This window comes from Oncorhynchus mykiss, chromosome 5, assembly GCF_013265735.2.
Source record: "Oncorhynchus mykiss isolate Arlee chromosome 5, USDA_OmykA_1.1, whole genome shotgun sequence".
In the NCBI taxonomy this organism is placed as follows: domain Eukaryota; kingdom Metazoa; phylum Chordata; class Actinopteri; order Salmoniformes; family Salmonidae; genus Oncorhynchus; species Oncorhynchus mykiss.
The window spans coordinates 97,009,491-97,031,607 of NC_048569.1; the positions used below are offsets into that span (position 1 = coordinate 97,009,491).

The window sequence follows — 22,117 nt, forward strand, 5'->3', positions numbered from 1 at the left end:
GCCTGTCACTAGCCTCAATCCCAGCCTGTCACTAGCCTCAATCCCAGCCTGTCACTAGCCTCAATCCTAGCCTGTCACTAGCCTCAATCCCAGCCTGTCACTAGCCTCAATCCCAGCCTGTCACTAGCCTCAATCCCAGCCTGTCACAGGCCTCAGTCCCAGACGTTCTAGATGTCTCCGTACCTCGGAAACTGCTTTCGGTTCTCAGGAATACGATAGGTTACACAAGAATATCACGTGATATCTGTTGGCTCCAGACTAACCTGTCACTGACCTCTGTAATGTCCCTCTCTGTGTGTGGTTCAGGTGGACCCCAAGGCCCTGGAGAAGAGTCTGACCCAGCGTTCCTTCATGACCTCCAGGGAGAGTGTGACCAAACCTCTCACCTCAGCCCAGGCCATGGACGGCAAAGACGCATTTGTCAAGGTGAGGCTGGTACCACTTCTTGTCTTGGCAAATTGAGTGACAATGAAATGACAAGACGGCACAAACTGATCTGGGACCAGGCTAGGTAATGTGACCATAGGAGTTGACAAGACGACACAAACAGATCTGGGACCAGGCTAGGTAATGAACATAGGAGTTGACAAGACGACACAAACAGATCTGGGACCAGGCTAGGTAATGAACATAGGAGTTGACAAGACGACACAAACAGATCTGGGACCAGGCTAGGTAATGAACATAGGAGTTGACAAGATAACACAAACAGATCTGGGACCAGGCTAGGTCATGACCATAGGAGATGACAAGACAACACAAACAGACCTGGGACCAGGCTAGGTAATAACCATAGGAGTTGACAAGACAACACAAACAGACCTGGGACCAGGCTAGGTAATGAACATAGGAGTTGACAAGACGACACAAACTGATCTGGGACCAGGCTAGGTAATAACCATAGGAGTTGACAAGACAACACAAACAGACCTGGGACCAGGCTAGGTAATAACCATAGGAGTTGACAAGACAACACAAACAGACCTGGGACCAGGCTAGGGGACTGCATGTGCTCCTACTAAGATCATAATATATCTGGAGTTGAAATCAGACGCTCTTCTTTGTGAACCTTTTCTGTCATTAGTTAAAAATATAAACGTTATCATCTTTGATGCTTGGCAAGCATATAATTATGTCTCTAAGATAATGTATGATAATGTACAATACAAATAGGGGGGTACAATGCAAATAGGACAGTATGATAATGTTTGCTAGTATTATGCTCTGTTGCTCTGTATTCCACCAGGCCATCTATGGTAGGCTGTTTGTCTGGGTGGTGGGGAAGATCAACAAGGCTGTGTTCAAGCCTCCTCCTGAGGACACTAAATATGTCAGACAGTCTATCGGTCTGCTGGACATCTTTGGCTTTGAGAACTTCAACAAAAACAGGTCTGTACCGTCACAAAATAATTCATTCATTCCCACAGGGGGAATTAAGGGTTGCAAAATTCCATTAACTTTTCCAAAAAAATCCCAATTTTTTTTGAAAAAATTGACACAATGTATTTTACAATAGATATATTTTATATGTTTTTAATCCCATCCTTCAGCTAACATCTATCTCTGAATCCCATCCAGTCCCATCCTTCAGCTAACAAATAACAAATGATCTAATGGCTCTGTCTCTTTGCAGCTGAATCTGCAGAGCTGGGATGGTCGTATCCCCCATATATATCTATATATACAGTGCCTTGCGAAAGTATTCGGCCCCCTTGAACTTTGCGACCTTTTGCCACATTTCAGGCTTCAAACATAAAGATATAAAACTGTATTTTTTTGTGAAGAATCAACAACAAGTGGGACACAATCATGAAGTGGAACGACATTTATTGGATATTTCAAACTTTTTTAACAAATCAAAAACTGAAAAATTGGGCGTGCAAAATTATTCAGCCCCTTTACTTTCAGTGCAGCAAACTCTCTCCAGAAGTTCAGTGAGGATCTCTGAATGATCCAATGTTGACCTAACTGACTAATGATGATAAATACAATCCACCTGTGTGCAATCAAGTCTCCGTATAAATGCACCTGCACTGTGATAGTCTCAGAGGTTTTGAATCCTGCGTTGTTCTGCATATCGGTTCATAAACCATGTGCCATGGAATCGGTACATTGAAAATCTCTTCCCAACTATTTTGCAACCCGTGCAGCACAGCTGTCAGTTCACGACTTTAGTCTCCCTAACGTCGGCCTTTGACTTTAGTCGTCGTGCTAAAGTGTGTCGAACCAATCTTTTGATTATTGTGTGGGTCGTTCGCTCGTTTCGTTACAGTTTTGAGCAGCTGTGCATCAACTTCGCCAACGAGCAGCTGCAGCAGTTCTTTGTGAAGCACGTCTTCAAGCTGGAGCAGGACGAGTACGCCCGCGAGAACATCGTCTGGAAGCACATCGATTACAACGACAACCAGAGAACACTGGACGTGCTGGCCAACAAGTCTCTTAACATCCTGGCACTTATCGACGAGGAGAGCAACTTCCCCAAGGTACCTGGTCTCCGCCTTGTACTTTAAAAACCACGTCTCAAATGGCACCCTATTCCTTATGTAGTGCACTACTATAGACCAGGACCCTATGGCTCCGTATTCCCTATATAGTGCACTACTTTAGACCAGGACCCTATGGCTCCATATTCCCTATATAGTGCACTACTTTAGACCAGGACCCTATGGCTCCATATTCCCTATATAGTGCACTACTTTAGACCAGGACCCTATGGCACCCTATTCCCTACATAGTGCACTACTTTAGACCAGGACCCTATGGCACCCTATTCCCTATATAGTGCACTACTTTAGATCAGGACCCTATGGCTCCATATTCCCTATATAGTGCACTAGTATAGGACCCATAGGGTTCTGGTCTATAGTAGTGCACTATATAGGGAATAGGGTGCCATTTGTGATGCAAATTAATTCAGTGACGCTTAAACTACTTATTTTGGTTGCCGTTTCCCAATTACACTGTGCTCTGAAGTACCCACTTCACGTGCAACTGATTATAAGGCCTATGATGTTATTAGCCCCTGTGGATAGGCCAGGGAAGAGACCCATAGCTCTAAAGTGCAAGTAACATTCCGAGTGAGGCCCTGTGATAGACTAGCGTCCTGTCTAGGTGATGTTCGTGTACATCAAGCTGCCTCAAGCTACAGAAACAAAAAATAGTCTCTTACGCTATGGGCCGTTCTGGCTCGGTCAAGTGGAAAGGTCCTAACGCTTCGGGTTCTGTTGTCTGTCTGTCTGTCTGTCTGTCTGTCTGTCTGTCTGTCTGTCTGTCTGTCTCTCTGTCTCTGTCTCTGTCTCTGTCTCTGTCTCTGTTTGTTTAGGGTACAGATACTACCATGATCAACAAGATGAACCAGGTACATGGGAAGGGCGATGTCTACGTTCCCCCTAAAAACAACCATGACACCCAGTTTGGAATCCAGCATTTCGCCGGGGTGGTCCACTACGATTCAAAAGGTATCCCAAAAGATTAAGACGCAAACATCGTATGGCTAGACTCTAAACTGTAATGACAGAGTTTGTACCTGTGTTGGATTGAGATCCACTTGACTTATTTCAACCTGCCCACTATTTGTGTTTGATATAATCATTATGAAGTCTGTATAATGTAATCTGCGTCCCAAGATGGCACCCTATTCCCTATTTGCCCTGGTCAAAAGTAGTGCACTATGTAGGGAATAGTGTGCCATTTGGGACAAGCACTAGTATAGTCTCATGTTGTTATTTAGGTTTCCTTGAGAAGAACAGAGATGCTCTGAGCACTGACCTCATCCAACTGGTGGAGAAATCGTCCAATAAGATGCTAAAGCAGGCATTCCAGAACGAGCTCTCCTCCAATGGCGAGATAGCCAGCGCCAACCCCAAGATGACCATCACTCCCAAGAACTCTCTACGGGTCAGTGGAACCCTGGGAACCCCGTGGAAAGGGGCCTAGGAAACCCCTGGAGCAGAATCAATATAACACAGATACCCAGCGTCAAAGCTGCTTCATTGGTTCCTCTATATCGATTATTTTCAGTGTTTAAACGATTAAAACCAGTTATAGAGTATGTAGAAAGGATAATGTGTATATATATATACTAACAATCCCCAAAGTGAAAACTAGACAGTCAGGGAGAATCAAAAATTCCCAAAATGTCATGATATGGGGCACCCATTGATTTTATTTCATGTTTGAGTCACTCGGATACAGTAGCATAAGAACATGGCATCAGGAAATTTGCTTTTAAACTGTAAAACATATTTAGAATCTCAGCCTCGTGGTAAAACATGTAGAATTGCTGGAAATGTGCTTTAAAATAGCTACATTTTAGAGTCACTCAGATACAGTAGCATAAGAATACATACACTCTCTCTGTCTCTCTGTCTCGGTCTCTGTCTCTCTCTCTCTCTTGTCTCTCTGTTGCTGTCTCTCTGTCTCTCTCTGTCTCTCTCTGTCTCGGTCTCTGTCTCTCTCTGTCTCGGTCTCGGTCTCTGTCTCTCTCTGTCTCGGTCTCTGTCTCTCTCTCTCTCTTGTCTCTCTGTCTCGGTCTCTCTGTTGCTGTCTCTCTGTCTCGGTCTCTGTCTCTCTCTCTCTCTGTCTCTGTCTCTCTGTTGCTGTCTCTCTCTCTCTGTTTCTCTGTCTCTCTCTGTCTCTCTGTCTCTCTGTCTCGGTCTCTCTGTTGCTGTCTCTCTGTTTTTCTCTCTCTCTTGTAGTAACCAAAAAAGTGCTAAACAAATAATTATATATTTTAGATTCTTCAAAGTAGACTCCCTTTGCCTTGATGACAACATTTCACACTCTTGGCATTCTCTCAACCAGCTTCACCTGGAATGCTTTTCCAACAGTCTTGACGGAAATCCCATATATGCTGAGCACTTGTTGTCTGCTTTTCCTTTACTCTGCTGTCCAACTCATCACAAACCATCTCAATTGGGTTGAGGTCAGGTGATTGTGGAGGCCAGGTCATCTGATCAAGCACTCCATCACTCTCTTTCTTGGCCAACTAGCCCTTACACAGATGATAGTCCCTCTAAGTGCAAACCAGATGGGATGGCGTATCAAGTGTGCCTTGATTTCTAAATTAATCACTGACAGTGTCACCAGCAAAGCAACCCCACACTATCACACCACCTCCTCCATGCTTCACGGTGGGAACCACACATGCAGAGATCCTCTGTTCACCTACTCTGCGTCTCACAAAGACACGACAATTGGAACCAGAAATCTCAAATGTAGACTCATCAGACCAAAGGACAGATTTCCACTGGTCTAATGTCCATTGATCGTGTTTGTTGGCCCAAGTAAGTCTCTTCTTCTTATTGGTGTCCTTCAGTAGTGCTTTCTTTGCAGCAATTCAACCATCAAGACCTGATTCACACAGTCTCCTCTGAACAGTTGCTGTTGAGATGTGTCTTTTACTTGAAATCAGTGAAGAATTTATTTGGGCTGCAATCTGAGGTGCAGTTAGTTAACTCTAATGATCTTATCCTCTGCATCAGAGGCAACTCTGGGTCTTCCTTTCCTGTGGTGGTTCTCATGAGAGCCAGTTTCATCATAGCGTTTGATGGTTTTTGCGACTGCACTTGAAGAAACTTTAAAAGTTCTTGAAATGTTCCGTATTGACTGACCTTCATGTCTTAAAGTATTTATGGACTGTTGTTTCTCTTTGCTTATTTGAGCTGTTATTGCCATAATATGGACTTGGTCTTTTACCAAATAGGGTTATCTTCTGTATACCACCCCTACCTTGTCACAACACAACTGATTGGCTCATACGCATTAAGAAGGAAAGAAATTCCACAAATTAACTTCTAACAAGGCACACCTGTTAATTGTAATGCATTCCAGGTGACTACCTCGTGAAGCTGGTTGAGAGAATGCCAAGAGTGTGCAAAGCTGGCATCAAGGCAAAGGGTGGCTACTTTGAAGAATCTTAAATCTAAAATATATTTTGATTTGTTGACCACTTTTTTTGGTTGCTACATGATTCCATATGTGTTATTTCATAGTATTGATATCTTCACTATTATTCTAACAAATGTAGAAAATAGTACAAATAAAGAAAAACCCTGGAATGAGTAGGCGTGTCCCAACATTTGACTGGTACTGTGTATTCTGTATACTGTATATATATATATTTATATTTCTGTCTTGATATATTTCACTCTCTTTCGTTCTCTACAGCAGCTAACGGTTGATGCTAAGAAGCGTGCTCCTACGTTGAGCGGCCAGTTCCGTCAGTCCCTAGACGCCCTGATGAAGACCTTGACCGCCTGCCAGCCCTACTTCATCCGCTGCATTAAGCCCAACGACTTCAAGAAGCCTATGGTGTGTCAGAAGTCCTATTTCAATTAGGGATAATGTGTACTTCTATGGTTTTAGTACAGTCACCTTAATCAATTATGATGTTTTGAAATGTCTGTCACTCATTGTAACTGTCCAGTAAAAAAAAAAAAATCACACTTTTTTAAAAGTTCATATTCTCTTAACTCGTACCCAGATAATGTTGTTGTTGTCTCATCCTATACTCGTATTTCTGGCCAAAACATAAATTGGAGAAAAAAAAGACTCCTAAATCCCCACCTCAAACTTGTATCTCAGACTGTTTTCAAAAATGTTTGCTATTTCATCATAGAACATGATGTCATGTCGGCTCACGGACTGAGCTGGCCAATCAACGGTCTAGTCACATTCATATTTTTAATGACCATTATATGCCCACACCATTCTGTTGTTGGGATACTCCCACACCATTCTGTTGTTGGGGTACGCCCACACCATTCTGTTGTTGGGATACACCCACACCATTCTGTTGTTGGGATACTCCCACACCATTCTGTTGTTGGGATACTCCCACACCATTCTGATGTTGGGATACTCCCACACCATTCTGATGTTGGGGTACTCCCACACCATTCTGTTGTTGGGGTATTCCCACACCATTCTGTTGTTGGGGTACTCCCCCACCATTCTGTTGTTGGGGTACTCCCACACCATTCTGATGTTGGGATACGCCCACACCATTCTGATGTTGGTGTACGCCCACACCATTCTGATGTTGGGGTACTCCCACACCATTCTGATGTTGGTGTACGCCCACACCATTCTGTTGTTGGTGTACTCCCACACCATTCTGTTGTTGGTGTACGCCCACACGATTCCAACACAGAAAATCTGCTTTTGAACATACTCAATTACCATATTTCACTCATATTGTAATTAAATATTGGTATTTCATAGAAATATGGAAACAATTGATTGAATTGATTACTTTAACATCCATTTTTATCTCAAACTGTTTCTCCTATGAGACCATCCCACTGGCCTAAAGATGGACTGTATGCTTCCCTGTTTTAGCTGTTTGACAGGAATCTGTGTATGCTTCCCTGTTTGACAGGGATCTGTGTATGCTTCCCTGTTTGACAGGGATCTGTGTATGCTTCCCTGTTTGACAGGGATCTTTGTATGCTTCCCTGTTTTAGCTGTTTGACAGGGATCTGTGTATGCTTCCCTGTTTTAGCTGTTTGACAGGGATCTGTGTATGCTTCCCTGTTTTAGCTGTTTGACAGGGATCTGTGTATGCTTCCCTGTTTGACAGGAATCTGTGTATGCTTCCCTGTTTTAGCTGTTTGACAGGGATCTGTGTATGCTTCCCTGTTTTAGCTGTTTGACAGGGATCTGTGTATGCGTCAGCTGCGCTACTCTGGGATGATGGAGACCATTAGGATCAGGAAGGCTGGCTATCCTATCCGCTACACCTTCGATGAATTCCTGGAGCGATATCGCGTGCTTCTCAAAAGCAGCCTCTGTGACCCCAAAGTGGTGAGAAGAAATGTTGCTGTTTATATTGTTGTTGTCGTTATTGTTGTTGTTCATTGCGTCACTGCAACTTTGCTCCATCTTGTGTCTCAAACAACTTCCGGTGAAATTGCAGAGCGTGAAACTCAAATTCTCATAATAAACATACATAAAAGATACAAGTGTTATACACCAGCTTAAATATAAACTTCTTGTTAATCTAACTGCTGTGTCAGATTTCCAAAAGGCTTAGCGGCGAAGCAAACCATGCGATTATCTGAGGACAGCGCCCAGCAGACAAATCATTACAAACAGTAACAAGCCAAGTAGAGGAGTAACAAAAGTCAGAAATAGCGATAAATTGTATCACTTACCTTTGATGATCTTCATATGGTTGCACTCCGAAGACTCCATGTTACACAATAAATGTTTGTTTTGTTCGATAATGTCCCTCTTTATGTCCAAAAACCTCAGTTTTGTTGGTGCGTTTTGTTCAGCAATCCATTGGAACAAAGCGAGGTCACAACAGACAGACAAAAAATCTAAATAGTACTATAAAAGTTCGCAGAAACATGTCAAACAATGTTTAAAATCAACCCTCGGGTTGTTTTTGTCATAAATAATCAATAATATTTCAACCGGACAAAAGCTTCGTCAATAGAAACGGAGAAACAAGAAAGGCGTACTCCTGATCGCTCACTGTCCACTCATTGAAAGTGCTGTATCTCCCTAATTTTTCAGAGTAAAAGCCATATCAGTTCTGTTATACTCACAGACATCAATTGAACCTCTTGATATTAAGGGGCAGTATTTTGATGTTTGGATGAAAAATGTACCCAAATGAAACTGTTATAAACTATTTCTCAGGCCCAGAAGCTAGAATTTGCATAAAATTGGCAGATTAGGATAGAAAACACAAAATATTGTCTGTGAGTATAACAGAACTGATATTGCAGGCGAAAACCTGAGGAAAATCCAACCAGGAAGTGCTGATTTTCTGAAACCTCTCTCTTCCATTGCATGCCTACCCTCCATTTAAAGGGATATCAACCAGATTCCTTTCCCTATGGCTTCCACATGGTGTGAACAGTCTTTAGACATAGTTTCAGGCTTTTATTCTGAAGAATGAGACAGAATGATCACATCGCGTCAGTGGATATCTGGGTGTCCTTATATTTTTGAATGCGTGAGCAGCTTGGAGCAGACCTTTTCTGTCTCTCTATTGAAAAAAGCTACCGTCCGGTTGAAATATTTTAGATTATTTATTGGAAAAACAACCTGAGGATTGATCATAAAAAACGTTTGACATGTTTCTACGAACTTTACGGATACTATTTGGAATTTTCGTCTGCTCGTCGTGACCTGCACGAGCCTGTGGATTACTGAACAAAACGCGCCAACCAAATGGAAGTATTTAGGATATAAAATAATCTTTGTGGAACAAAAGGAAAATGTATTGTGTAACTGAGAGTCTCGTGAGTGCAAACCTCCGAAGATCATCAAAGGTAAGCAATTAATTGTATTGCTTTTCTGACTTTCGTGACCAATCTACTTTGCTGCTAGCTGTTTGTAATGTTTTGTCTGCTGAGAGAGCTGTCCTAACATAAACGCTTGGATAGCTATCGCTGTAAAGCTTTTTTGAAATCTGACACGCCAGGTGGATTAACAACAAGCTAAACGGTGTTTTGCTCTATTGCACTTGTAAAAAATGTAATATTTTTTGTAATTTAATTTGAATTTGGCGCTCTGCAATTCAGTGGATGTTGATAAAAATAATCCCGCTAAACGGATTGATGCGCCAAGAAGTGAACAGTTTTGGAAACTTTAGAGTGTTTTCTATATACATATCCTAGCTTCTGGGCCTGAGTAGCAGGCAGTTTACTTTGGGCATGCTTTTCATCCAAAATTCCGAATGCTGCCCCCTATCCTAGAGAAGTTAAATATGATCTGCAATTAGCTTCATAACATGGCATGTAAAGAAAATGTATATTTTTCCTAGGAATCTCCACAGAAATGCGCTGAATGGATCTGTAAGACCGTTCTTGCTGGACAAGATGGTGACTGGAAGACCGGCAAGACAAAGATATTTCTGAAGGTAACCATGCTGACCTCTCACAGATAACTCTAATATCTAAATAGTATGGTTGTCCAGGTTCCAGGTTTAAAGAATGAAGGAGTGGTTGATTCATGAATGGATGGATGGTTGGATGGTTGATAGGATGGATGGATGGGGATGGATGGACGGATGGATGGATGGATGGATGGATTGGTGGATGGATGGATGGATTGGTGGATGGACGGATGGTAGGATGGATGGATGGATGGTAGGATGGATGGATGGATGGATGGGTGGATGGATGGATGGATGGATTGATTGATTGATTGAGCTTTCCATTCCTCTAATCTCAGGACTTCCATGACACTATGCTGGAGCTGGAGAGAATGAAGGAGTTGAATGAGAAAGCCCTTCTGATACAGAGGGTCCTGCGAGGCTACAAATATCGGTATGGTATAGGGCCAAGCAGCTGAATATACTGTCTCTACATTGAGCCATATGACCCCTGGTCAGAAGTAATGCATTATACAGGGAATAGGGGTGCCGTTGTGGATGTAGGCTATTGTAGTCTTGTGATGTGACAGTCCATTGAGATGTCCTTGTCTTCGATATGTAGGAGACAGTTCCTGAGACAGAGGTCCTCCGCGCTGGTCATTCAGAAAAACTGGAGAGGCTACAAAGGCAGAAAGCTCTACAGAGTGGTGAGTTACCGGCTGTTAACGCATTCCACATAGAGATCAAAGACAATATATAATAACGCATTCCACATAGAGATCAAAGACAATATATAATAACGTATTCCACATAGAGATCAAAGGCAATATATAATGACGAACGTAAACGCACCGGAAACATATTACAAGACTGTTAGGACCGTTTAACAGGAAACATATTAGACTGTTAAGAACGTTTAACAGGAAACATATTAGACTGTTAAGAACGTTTAACAGGAAACATATTAGACTGTTAAGACCGTTTAACAGGAAACATATTAGACTGTTAAGAACATTTAACAGGAAACATATTAGACTGTTAAGAACGTTTAACAGGAAACATATTAGACTGTTAAGAACGTTTAACAGGAAACATATTAGACTGTTAAGAACGTTTAACAGGAAACATATTAGACTGTTAAGAACGAGTAACAGGAAACCTATTAGACTGTTAAGAACATTTAACAGGAAACATATTAGACTGTTAAGACCGTTTAACAGGAAACATATTAGACTGTTAAGAACGAGTAACAGGAAACATATTAGACTGTTAAGAACATTTAACAGGAAACATATTAGACTGTTAAGACCGTTTAACAGGAAACATATTAGACTGTTAAGAACGAGTAACAGGAAACATATTAGACTGTTAAGACCGTTTAACAGGAAACATATTAGACTGTTAAGAACGTTTAACAGGAAACATATTAGACTGTTAAGAACGTTTAACAGGAAACATATTAGACTGTTAAGACCGTTTAACAGGAAACATATTAGACTGTTAAGAACATTTAACAGGAAACATATTAGACTGTTAAGAACGTTTAACAGGAAACATATTAGACTGTTAAGAACGTTTAACAGGAAACATATTAGACTGTTAAGACCGTTTAACAGGAAACATATTAGACTGTTAAGAATGTTTAACAGGAAACATATTAGACTGTTAAGAACGTTTAACAGGAAACATATTAGACTGTTAAGACCGTTTAACAGGAAACATATTAGACTGTTAAGAACGTTTAACAGGAAACATATTAGACTGTTAAGAACGAGTAACAGGAAACATATTAGACTGTTAAGAATGTTTAACAGGAAACATATTAGACTGTTAAGAACGAGTAACAGGAAACATATTAGACTGTTAAGACCGTTTAACAGGAAACATATTAGACTGTTAAGAACGAGTAACAGGAAACATATTAGACTGTTAAGAACGAGTAACAGGAAACATATTAGACTGTTAAGAACGAGTAACAGGAAACATATTAGACTGTTAAGAACGTTTAACAGGAAACATATTAGACTGTTAAGAACGAGTAACAGGAAACATATTAGACTGTTAAGAACGAGTAACAGGAAACATATTAGACTGTTAAGAACGTTAAGAACATTTAACAGGAAACATATTAGACTGTTAGGACCGTTTAACAGGAAACATATTAGACTGTTAAGAACGTTTAACAGGAAACATATTAGACTGTTAAGAACGTTTAACAGGAAACATATTAGACTGTTAAGACCGTTTAACAGGAAACATATTAGACTGTTAAGAACATTTAACAGGAAACATATTAGACTGTTAAGAACGTTTAACAGGAAACATATTAGACTGTTAAGACCGTTTAACAGGAAACATATTAGACTGTTAAGAACGTTTAACAGGAAACATATTAGACTGTTAAGAACGAGTAACAGGAAACATATTAGACTGTTAAGAACATTTAACAGGAAACATATTAGACTGTTAAGACCGTTTAACAGGAAACATATTAGACTGTTAAGAACGAGTAACAGGAAACATATTAGACTGTTAAGACCGTTTAACAGGAAACATATTAGACTGTTAAGAACGTTTAACAGGAAACATATTAGACTGTTAAGAACGTTTAACAGGAAACATATTAGACTGTTAAGACCGTTTAACAGGAAACATATTAGACTGTTAAGAACATTTAACAGGAAACATATTAGACTGTTAAGAACGTTTAACAGGAAACATATTAGACTGTTAAGAACGTTTAACAGGAAACATATTAGACTGTTAAGACCGTTTAACAGGAAACATATTAGACTGTTAAGAACGTTTAACAGGAAACATATTAGACTGTTAAGAACGAGTAACAGGAAACATATTAGACTGTTAAGAATGTTTAACAGGAAACATATTAGACTGTTAAGAACGAGTAACAGGAAACATATTAGACTGTTAAGAACGAGTAACAGGAAACATATTAGACTGTTAAGAACGAGTAACAGGAAACATATTAGACTGTTAAGAACGAGTAACAGGAAACATATTAGACTGTTAAGAACGTTTAACAGGAAACATATTAGACTGTTAAGAACGAGTAACAGGAAACATATTAGACTGTTAAGAACGAGTAACAGGAAACATATTAGACTGTTAAGAACGTTAAGAACATTTAACAGGAAACATATTAGACTGTTAAGAAGATTTAACAGGAAACATATTAGACTGTTAAGAACGAGTAACAGGAAACATATTAGACTGTTAAGAACGAGTAACAGGAAACGTATTAGACTGTTAGGACCGTTCAACAGGAAACATATTAGACTGTTAAGACCGTTTAACAGGAAACATATTAGACTGTTAAGAATGTTTAACAGGAAACATATTAGACTGTTAAGAACGAGTAACAGGAAACATATTAGACTGTTAAGAACGAGTAACAGGAAACATATTAGACTGTTAAGAACGAGTAACAGGAAACATATTAGACTGTTAAGAACGTTTAACAGGAAACATATTAGACTGTTAAGAACGTTTAACAGGAAACATATTAGACTGTTAAGATTGAGTAACAGAAAACATATTAGACTGTTAAGACCGTTTAACAGGAAACATATTAGACTGTTAAGAACGAGTAACAGGAAACATATTAGACTGTTAAGAACGAGTAACAGGAAACATATTAGACTGTTAAGACCGTTTAACAGGAAACATATTAGACTGTTAAGAACGAGTAACAGGAAACATATTAGACTGTTAAGAACGAGTAACAGGAAACATATTAGACTGTTAAGAACGAGTAACAGGAAACATATTAGACTGTTAAGAACGTTAAGAACATTTAACAGGAAACATATTAGACTGTTAAGAACGTTAAGAACATTTAACAGGAAACATATTAGACTGTTAAGAAGATTTAACAGGAAACATATTAGACTGTTAAGAACATTTAACAGGAAACATATTAGACTGTTAAGAACGAGTAACAGGAAACATATTAGACTGTTAAGAACGAGTAACAGGAAACATATTAGACTGTTAAGAACATTTAACAGGAAACATATTAGACTGTTAAGAACGAGTAACAGGAAACATATTAGACTGTTAAGAACATTTAACAGGAAACATATTAGACTGTTAAGAACGAGTAACAGGAAACGTATTAGACTGTTAGGACCGTTTAACAGGAAACATATTAGACTGTTAAGAACGTTTAACAGGAAACATATTAGACTGTTAAGAACATTTAACAGGAAACATATTAGACTGTTAAGAACGTTTAACAGGAAACATATTCGATTGTTAAGAATGTTTAACAGGAAACATATTGGACTGTTAAGAACGAGTAACAGGAAACATATTAGACTGTTAAGAACGAGTAACAGGAAACATATTAGACTGTTAAGAACGAGTAACAGGAAACATATTAGACTGTTAAGAACGTTTAACAGGAAACATATTAGACTGTTAAGAACGTTTAACAGGAAACATATTAGACTGTTAAGAACGTTAAGACCGTTTAACAGGAAACATATTAGACTGTTAAGAACGAGTAACAGAAAACATATTAGACTGTTAAGAACGTTTAACAGGAAACATATTAGACTGTTAAGAACGTTTAACAGGAAACATATTAGACTGTTAAGAACGAGTAACAGGAAACATATTAGACTGTTAAGAACGAGTAACAGAAAACATATTAGACTGTTAAGAACGTTTAACAGGAAACATATTAGACTGTTAAGACCGTTTAACAGGAAACATATTAGACTGTTAAGAACGAGTAACAGGAAACATATTAGACTGTTAAGAACGAGTAACAGGAAACATATTAGACTGTTAAGAACGTTTAACAGGAAACATATTAGACTGTTAAGAACGAGTAACAGGAAACATATTAGACTGTTAAGAACGAGTAACAGGAAACATATTAGACTGTTAAGAACATTTAACAGGAAACATATTAGACTGTTAAGAACATTTAACAGGAAACATATTAGACTGTTAAGAACGAGTAACAGGAAACATATTAGACTGTTAAGAACGAGTAACAGGAAACGTATTAGACTGTTAGGACCGTTTAACAGGAAACATATTAGACTGTTAAGAACGTTTAACAGGAAACATATTAGACTGTTAAGAACATTTAACAGGAAACATATTAGACTGTTAAGAACGAGTAACAGGAAACATATTAGACTGTTAAGAACGTTTAACAGGAAACATATTAGACTGTTAAGAACGAGTAACAGGAAACATATTAGACTGTTAAGAACGAGTAACAGGAAACATATTAGACTGTTAAGAACGTTAAGAACATTTAACAGGAAACATATTAGACTGTTAAGAACGTTAAGAACATTTAACAGGAAACATATTAGACTATTAAGAACATTTAACAGGAAACATATTAGACTGTTAAGAACGAGTAACAGGAAACGTATTAGACTGTTAGGACCGTTTAACAGGAAACATATTAGACTGTTAAGAACGTTTAACAGGAAACATATTAGACTGTTAAGAACATTTAACAGGAAACATATTAGACTGTTAAGAACGTTTAACAGGAAACATATTAGATTGTTAAGAATGTTTAACAGGAAACATATTAGACTGTTAAGAACGAGTAACAGGAAACATATTAGACTGTTAAGAACGAGTAACAGGAAACATATTAGACTGTTAAGAACGATTAACAGGAAACATATTAGACTGTTAAGAACGTTTAACAGGAAACATATTAGACTGTTAAGAATGTTTAACAGGAAACATATTAGACTGTTAAGAACGAGTAACAGGAAACATATTAGACTGTTAAGAACGAGTAACAGGAAACATATTAGACTGTTAAGAACGAGTAACAGGAAACATATTAGACTGTTAAGAACGAGTAACAGGAAACATATTAGACTGTTAAGAACGAGTAACAGGAAACATATTAGACTGTTAAGAACGAGTAACAGGAAACATATTAGACTGTTAAGAACGATTAACAGGAAACATATTAGACTGTTAAGAACGTTTAACAGGAAACATATTAGACTTAAGAACGTTAAGACCGTTTAACAGGAAACATATTAGACTGTTAAGAACGAGTAACAGGAAACATATTAGACTGTTAAGAACGAGTAACAGGAAACATATTAGACAGTTAAGAACATTTAACAGGAAACATATTCGTAGCCAAAACCTGTTAGAATAAAACAGACAACAAGTTTATGGCCTTCTCTCCTCCAGGTCCAGCTGGGTTTTGCTCGTCTGCAGGCGAAGGTCCGAGCCCGCCAGCTGCAGCACCACTACCAGCAGAAGAGGGTCGCTGCGGTCCGACTCCAGGCACAGACACGGGGGTACCTGGCCAGGAAGGAGTGGCAGAGGAAGAGGCGAGCAGTGATCCTCTTGCAGACGAACACCAGGGGAATGCTGGCTAGGAAACAAGTGAAGAAGATGAAGAGAGACGTAAGATAAGCTCTCGTACACCTTCACCTTTTTTTTCAAGATGAAATGTTCACTGTACGTGTAGTATATGTGTGTATTTCTTGATAATAAATGGAGTCAATCTGTTAGATATATGTTCTATGCTCTTTGTGTGGGGGTCTAGGCAGGATTACTGTTAAACACTTTGCGACAACTGTTGTTGTAAAGGGGCTTTATAAATACATTGGATGGTTTGATTGCTTAATAGCTTGGTTGATTGTTTGACCTGACTGTTTGACTTATTTCTGATCAGCATCGTGAGGAGAGACTTGACTGATTTGATTTCAATCAATCAATAATTAAATCTCACTAACCGACTCGTTAAATCAGTTTTTTGACTGTGTTCCTGAACTCCTGTTTGTTCCTAGACGTTCCTGTCAGCTAAGGAGCGTCGCGAGGAAGAGTTGGCAGCCCTGGAGAGGCAAAGACGTTTACACCAGGTTCTCCAGCAGAAGAAAGAGAAGGAGGCCAGCACCCAATCAGAATCCATCACAGCACAGGAAATGGTGGACGACATCTTCGGGTTCCTGCCCAATATGGTGGGAGGGCAGGAGGGACAAGCCCCAGCTGGATTCAAGGTTAAGGACCTCTCTAATCGATGTAGTAAGATGTATTGTGGTAAAATACTGGTATTGCAGCATCCGCGAAGAGTTGATGAGTTCCCAACCTATACCGATTTAGAAAACCAGAGGTGCTACTTTCAAGTGTTGCATTGTTATCACGGTCCTTTTTGTCCCTGAGTGCACCCTCTAGATTGTTTTACTCTGTGGTCCCATCCCCCTTTTGATGATGCTTCCAACCCTTGTAACACCATGCTACTGTCCCAGAGCCTTGTTAAACCACATTCTGTTTTTAGTCAAGGTTTTCACGAGACCTCAAAGTCACAATATCCATTATCTCTGTCTTCTTCTTCTCCTTCTTCAGGACCTGGAGAAGCAGGGAGAGCGGACCAGACCAGAGGAGGTGGATCTGGACGACCTGCCCATGGTAGAGGACATCCCCGAGGAGGACTACGACGACCTGGATGAGTATTCCTTCTCCAAGTTTGCCTCCATGTACTTCCAGGGCGCCGCCACGCCAACACACGTCCGCCAGAGGCTCAGACAGCCACTACTCTACCACGAAGACGAAGGAGATGTTGTGGTAAATCCCATTTAAAAAATATATATAAATATATATTTATGAGAGAGTTCAGCAACAACAACAACAAAAAAAACATCCAATTCGCCTTGTCGAAAGTGACCGGGAACATTGAAAAAACTGTCGGTGCCATCACGGTGTCCGTCATTGTTGTGAAATCAAAAGGTTTTCTGAACTCATAGTCTTTTATGATCTTCACACATTCGGAGGCTTTCCTAAAACACAGCTTTCAATGTTTCTTAAAAGAACCATTGTTTAATAACAGTAAATACCGTACGTTTCACTTTAACTCCTTCTTTATTTGACTACGATCCTCTGTTTGATGAACATTTAATAGAAAACATTTAAATAGAAAAATTGTTCACAGAAAAAAAGAAGAAAAAAAACTAAATCCATGGTTGTGTTTTCTCTCTCTCTGTCTGCAGGCCTCCATGACAGTCTGGTGGATCATCCTGAGGTTCATGGGGGATCTGCCGGAACCCAAGCTGGTGCAGGGCCAGGGGGCCAGGGGCCTGAGGGGGTCAAACATGGTTAACAACTCCCTGGATCCGGACCTGGCCTTGAGACAGGACAGGAGGCTGAGCCACATGGTGGGCCTGGATCAGGTAAGTACCACTGGGGTTAGTCAGCAGGGCAAGAAACACAGCAGAATTATGGACGGCATTTTCTTTTCATTCTTCTGCTGTTTTTTTTCTCGACAGTTTCTGTGAATGTTGTCCTTTTGACCATGTTAATGAATTAACGTATTTTATAGAGGGTTCTGAGGAACCAGAAAAACCGTAAAGTCTCCACAGTACCAGAGGAACCTGCTCCTAAAGGGAGGAAGGGTTCCACCTTTACAGACCTGCTGTCCCGGAACCGTAAGGCGTCTGCCAAGCCTGAAGAGGTGATTTTCAGAGCTTTATTCTCTAGGTCACCACACCAACATTAACACACACCAACATTAACATTAACATTAACACACACACACACACAGACACACACACACACACACACACACACACACACACACACACAAACACAGTCTAAACGTCAATTTTTTGGCTTGCTGATTGGCTGAAAGCTAAGGACACTAAGCTTAATCTGTGTCCGGGAAACCACCCCAATAAAGCCTGAACGTTTACTTCCCTTTGTGGTCCTCAGGTGATACTGAACCGGAAGGGCTCCTCGGCTGTAGATGCGACGCCCCGAGCCAGGAAGGGCTCTACGTTCACCAACATGCTGAGTGGGGGCAGGAAGACCTCTTCCATCCCCGAGGAGGTCCCAGCCTCTCCCTCTAGGGGCATGAGGAAACCCTCTATCATCCAGGAGGAGGTGCGACTGAGAACTGGGTCTGAAATGGCACCCTATTCCCTATATAGTGCACTATTGGGCCCTTGTCAAAAAAGTTGTGCACTATATAGGGAATAGGGTGCCATTTAGGACTAAAACTGAGCACTGAGCCCAGGGTCCAAAGATCAAGAGGCCCAGTAAAACCACAACAGTGTCCACAATATCTAGACTAAACATTAAAATGGGGCGACAACCGGGTAGCCTCGAGGTGGGAGAGGCGGCCTGCAACCATAGAGTGATCTTTATGATGTGTATGGTTGATGTGTCCCCCCCAGTCAGAGGAAGGAGAAGAGGTTTCCAAGCCGCCCACTGTGCAAACCATCAGTGAGGAAGACGAGATACTGGTAGGAGAGGGACCCACCCTCGACCGGCCAATGACTGCTCTGGAAAAGCTGCACAGCATCGTGGGTTACGCCATCGTCAGAAGAGACCTCAGGTGTGTGACTCAGCTGTGGCTCCGGCTGCACTCTTTTCCTCTCCCTCTCCCTCTCTCTATCCTCTCCCCCTCTCTTGCCTCTCCCCCTCTCTATCCTCTCCCCCTCTCTTGCCTCTCCCTCTCTCTATCCTCTCCCCCTCTCTTGCCTCTCTCTATCCTCTCCCTCTCTCTATCCTCTTCCCCTCTCTTGCCTCTCCCTCTCTCTATCCTCTCCCCCTCTCTTGCCTCTCCCTCTCTCTATCCTCTCCCCCTCTCTTGCCTCTCTCTATCCTCTCCCTCTCTCTTTCCTCTCCCTCTCTCTTTATTCTCCCTCTCACTTGCCTCTCTCTATCCTCTCCCTCTCTCTTGCCTTTCCCTCTCTCTATCCTCTCCCTCTCACTATCCTCTCCCTCTCTCTTTTCTCCCTCTCACTTGCCTCTCCCTCTCACTTGCCTCTCCCTCTCTCTTTCCTCTCCTTCTCTCTTTATTCTCCCCCTCTCTTGCCTCTCCCTCTCTCTAACATCTACCTCTCTCTATCCTCTCCCTCTCTCTTTCCTCTCCCTCTCTCTTTCCTCTCCCTCTCTCTATCCTCTCCCCCTCTCTTGCCTCTCCCTCTCTCTATCCTCTCCCCCTCTCTTGCCTCTCTCTCTCTCTATCCTCTCCCCCTCTCTTGCCTCTCCCTCTCTCTTTCCTCTCCTTCTCTCTTTATTCTCCCTCTCACTTGCCTCTCCCACTCACTTGCCTCTCCTTCTCTCTATCCTCTCCCTCTCTCTTGCCTCTCCCTCTCTTGCCTCTCCCTCTCTTGCCTCTCCCTCTCTAACCTCTCCCTCTCTCTTTCCTCTTCCTCTCTCTACCCTCTCCATCTCTCCATCCTCTCCCTCTCTCTTGCCTCTCCCTCTCTTGCCTCTCCCTCTCTCTTTCCTCTTCCTCTCTCTACCCTCTCCATCTCTCTTTCCTCTCCCTCTCTCTTGCCTCTCCCTCTCTTGCCTCTCCATCTCTCTTTCATCTCCCTCTCTCTAACCTCTCCCTCTCTCTTTCCTCTCCCTCTCTATTTCCTCTCCCTCTCTCTTTCCTCTCCCTCTCTCTATCCTCTCCCTCTCTCTAACCCCTCCCTCTCTCTTGCCTCTCCCTCTCTTGCCTCTCCCTGTCTCTAACATCTCCCTCTCACTTGCCTCTCCCTCTCACTTGCCTCTCCCTCTCTCTATCCTCTCCTTCTCTCTATCCTCTCCCTCTCTCTTGCCTCCCTCTCTCTTGCCTCTCTCTCTCTTTCATCTCCCTCTCTCTATCCTCTCCCTCTCTCTATCCTCTCCCTCTCTCTTGCCTCTCCCTCTCTCTTTCCTCTCCCTCTCTCTTTACTCTCTCTCCCTCTCTCTTTCCTCTCCCTCTCTCTTTGCCCTCTCTTTCATCTCCCTCTCTCTTTCCTCTCCCTCTTTCTTGCCTCTCCCTCTCTTTCCTCTCCCTCTCTCTTTGCCCTCTCTTTCATCTCCCTCTCTCTTTCCTCTCCCTCTCTCTTGCCTCTCCCTCTCTTTCCTCTCCCTCTCTCTTTGCCCTCTCTTTCATCTCCCTCTCTCTTTGCCCTCCCTCTGTTCATCTGTTTTCTCCACGTAGAGATGAGATCTATTGTCAGATCTGTAAGCAGCTGCAGGAGAACGGTAACCGCAGCAGTTTCTACCGAGGTTGGATCCTTCTGTCCATCTGTCTGGGGATTTTCCCCCCCACTGAACGCTTCATCAAGGTAGGTCCTCCCTCCTGTCCTTGCAGATAAAAGGCGTACATAGTGCACATAAAAATAACTTTTACGGTTCAGTTCCGTAAAATAAAATACCAGTTAAATGGGTTTCCATCGCATTTTCAGAATCCACTGATGGATTTGTCACAAGAAACATGTTGTTATATAGCGACTCTTGTCTTGGCACTGCGTTCTAGCCAACACCTCGCAGATATCCAGTGCGGGTCGGCTAGCCTACATGGTTAGATTATTATGGACAGAAAAGTGAGATTGGTTACATTAGTCAAATGGCAGCCCAGCATCGATCATCGTGTCACCAGAATAAGACCCCGGATATTAATTGGAGAGGATCGTCAAGCTCGTCACCGTGCACTTTCACCACCCTGAGAAGTTGATCATAACTTATTTTATCTGTAGCTCTAATAAACTGCTTGGTTTCCCTGAGTTGTAGTGGGAGGACCACACACCATATCATCGCGTAAGTTTACTTCGATGTGATGGTTATTATATCAATATTTCTGCATAAAAGCCATTTCCTCCTCCACTTCTCGCATTACTAATTTTACCGACACAAAAGTATCTCACCTTGTCTAGCGCGTTTTGTTTTGTTGATGTTTGGTTGGAAAGTTTACAGACAAATTTGCTGTTTCCATCAGGCACGTTGTGACATTTGTTTTTATCCCGTTTGTAATTTACTCGCTTAAAAAGGTTGGGTGGAAACCAGGTTAGTGAATGATTTACGTAAAGTCTGAGTTGCCCATGCATTATCACAACTCTGAATGGACCCATGCATTATCACAACTCTGAATGGACCCATGCATTATCACAACTCTGAATGGCCCCATGCATTATCACAACTCTGAATGGGCCCATGCATTATCACAACTCTGAATGGACCCATGCATTATCACAACTCTGAATGGCCCCATGCATTATCACAACTCTGAATGGACCCATGCATTATCACAACTCTGAATGGCCCCATGCATTATCACAACTCTGAATGGACCCATGCATTATCACAACTCTGAATGGACCCATGCATTATCACAACTCTGAATGGACCCATGTTTATCACAACTCTGAATGAACCCATGCATTATCACAACTCTGAATGGACCCATGCATTATCACAACTCTGAATGGACCCATGCATTATCACAACTCTGAATGGACCCATGCATTATCACAACTCTGAATGGACCCATGCATTATCACAACT

General features: G+C 41.4%; 1 protein-coding gene across 3 annotated transcripts in view; it reads left to right on the forward strand.

Moving 5' to 3' along the window:
- The window catches only part of LOC110523043 (unconventional myosin-VIIa), a 70,024-nt gene that overhangs the window by 10,546 nt on the left and 37,361 nt on the right, over positions 1-22,117 (forward strand). For 2 of the 3 annotated variants that reach the window (XM_036978948.1, XM_036978946.1), the window contains exons 11-28: positions 307-426; positions 1,247-1,389; positions 2,273-2,483; positions 3,323-3,458; positions 3,731-3,897; positions 6,169-6,312; positions 7,648-7,806; positions 9,782-9,877; positions 10,192-10,286; positions 10,455-10,539; positions 16,043-16,261; positions 16,648-16,857; positions 17,204-17,422; positions 17,845-18,024; positions 18,174-18,305; positions 18,563-18,733; positions 19,027-19,187; positions 20,775-20,901. In XM_036978948.1, coding sequence (XP_036834843.1) covers positions 307-426; positions 1,247-1,389; positions 2,273-2,483; positions 3,323-3,458; positions 3,731-3,897; positions 6,169-6,312; positions 7,648-7,806; positions 9,782-9,877; positions 10,192-10,286; positions 10,455-10,539; positions 16,043-16,261; positions 16,648-16,857; positions 17,204-17,422; positions 17,845-18,024; positions 18,174-18,305; positions 18,563-18,733; positions 19,027-19,187; positions 20,775-20,901 — 2,775 coding nt within the window. The remainder of the gene's footprint in view (positions 1-306; positions 427-1,246; positions 1,390-2,272; positions 2,484-3,322; positions 3,459-3,730; positions 3,898-6,168; positions 6,313-7,647; positions 7,807-9,781; positions 9,878-10,191; positions 10,287-10,454; positions 10,540-16,042; positions 16,262-16,647; positions 16,858-17,203; positions 17,423-17,844; positions 18,025-18,173; positions 18,306-18,562; positions 18,734-19,026; positions 19,188-20,774; positions 20,902-22,117) is intronic. The other variant, XM_036978947.1, reaches the window with a different exon arrangement.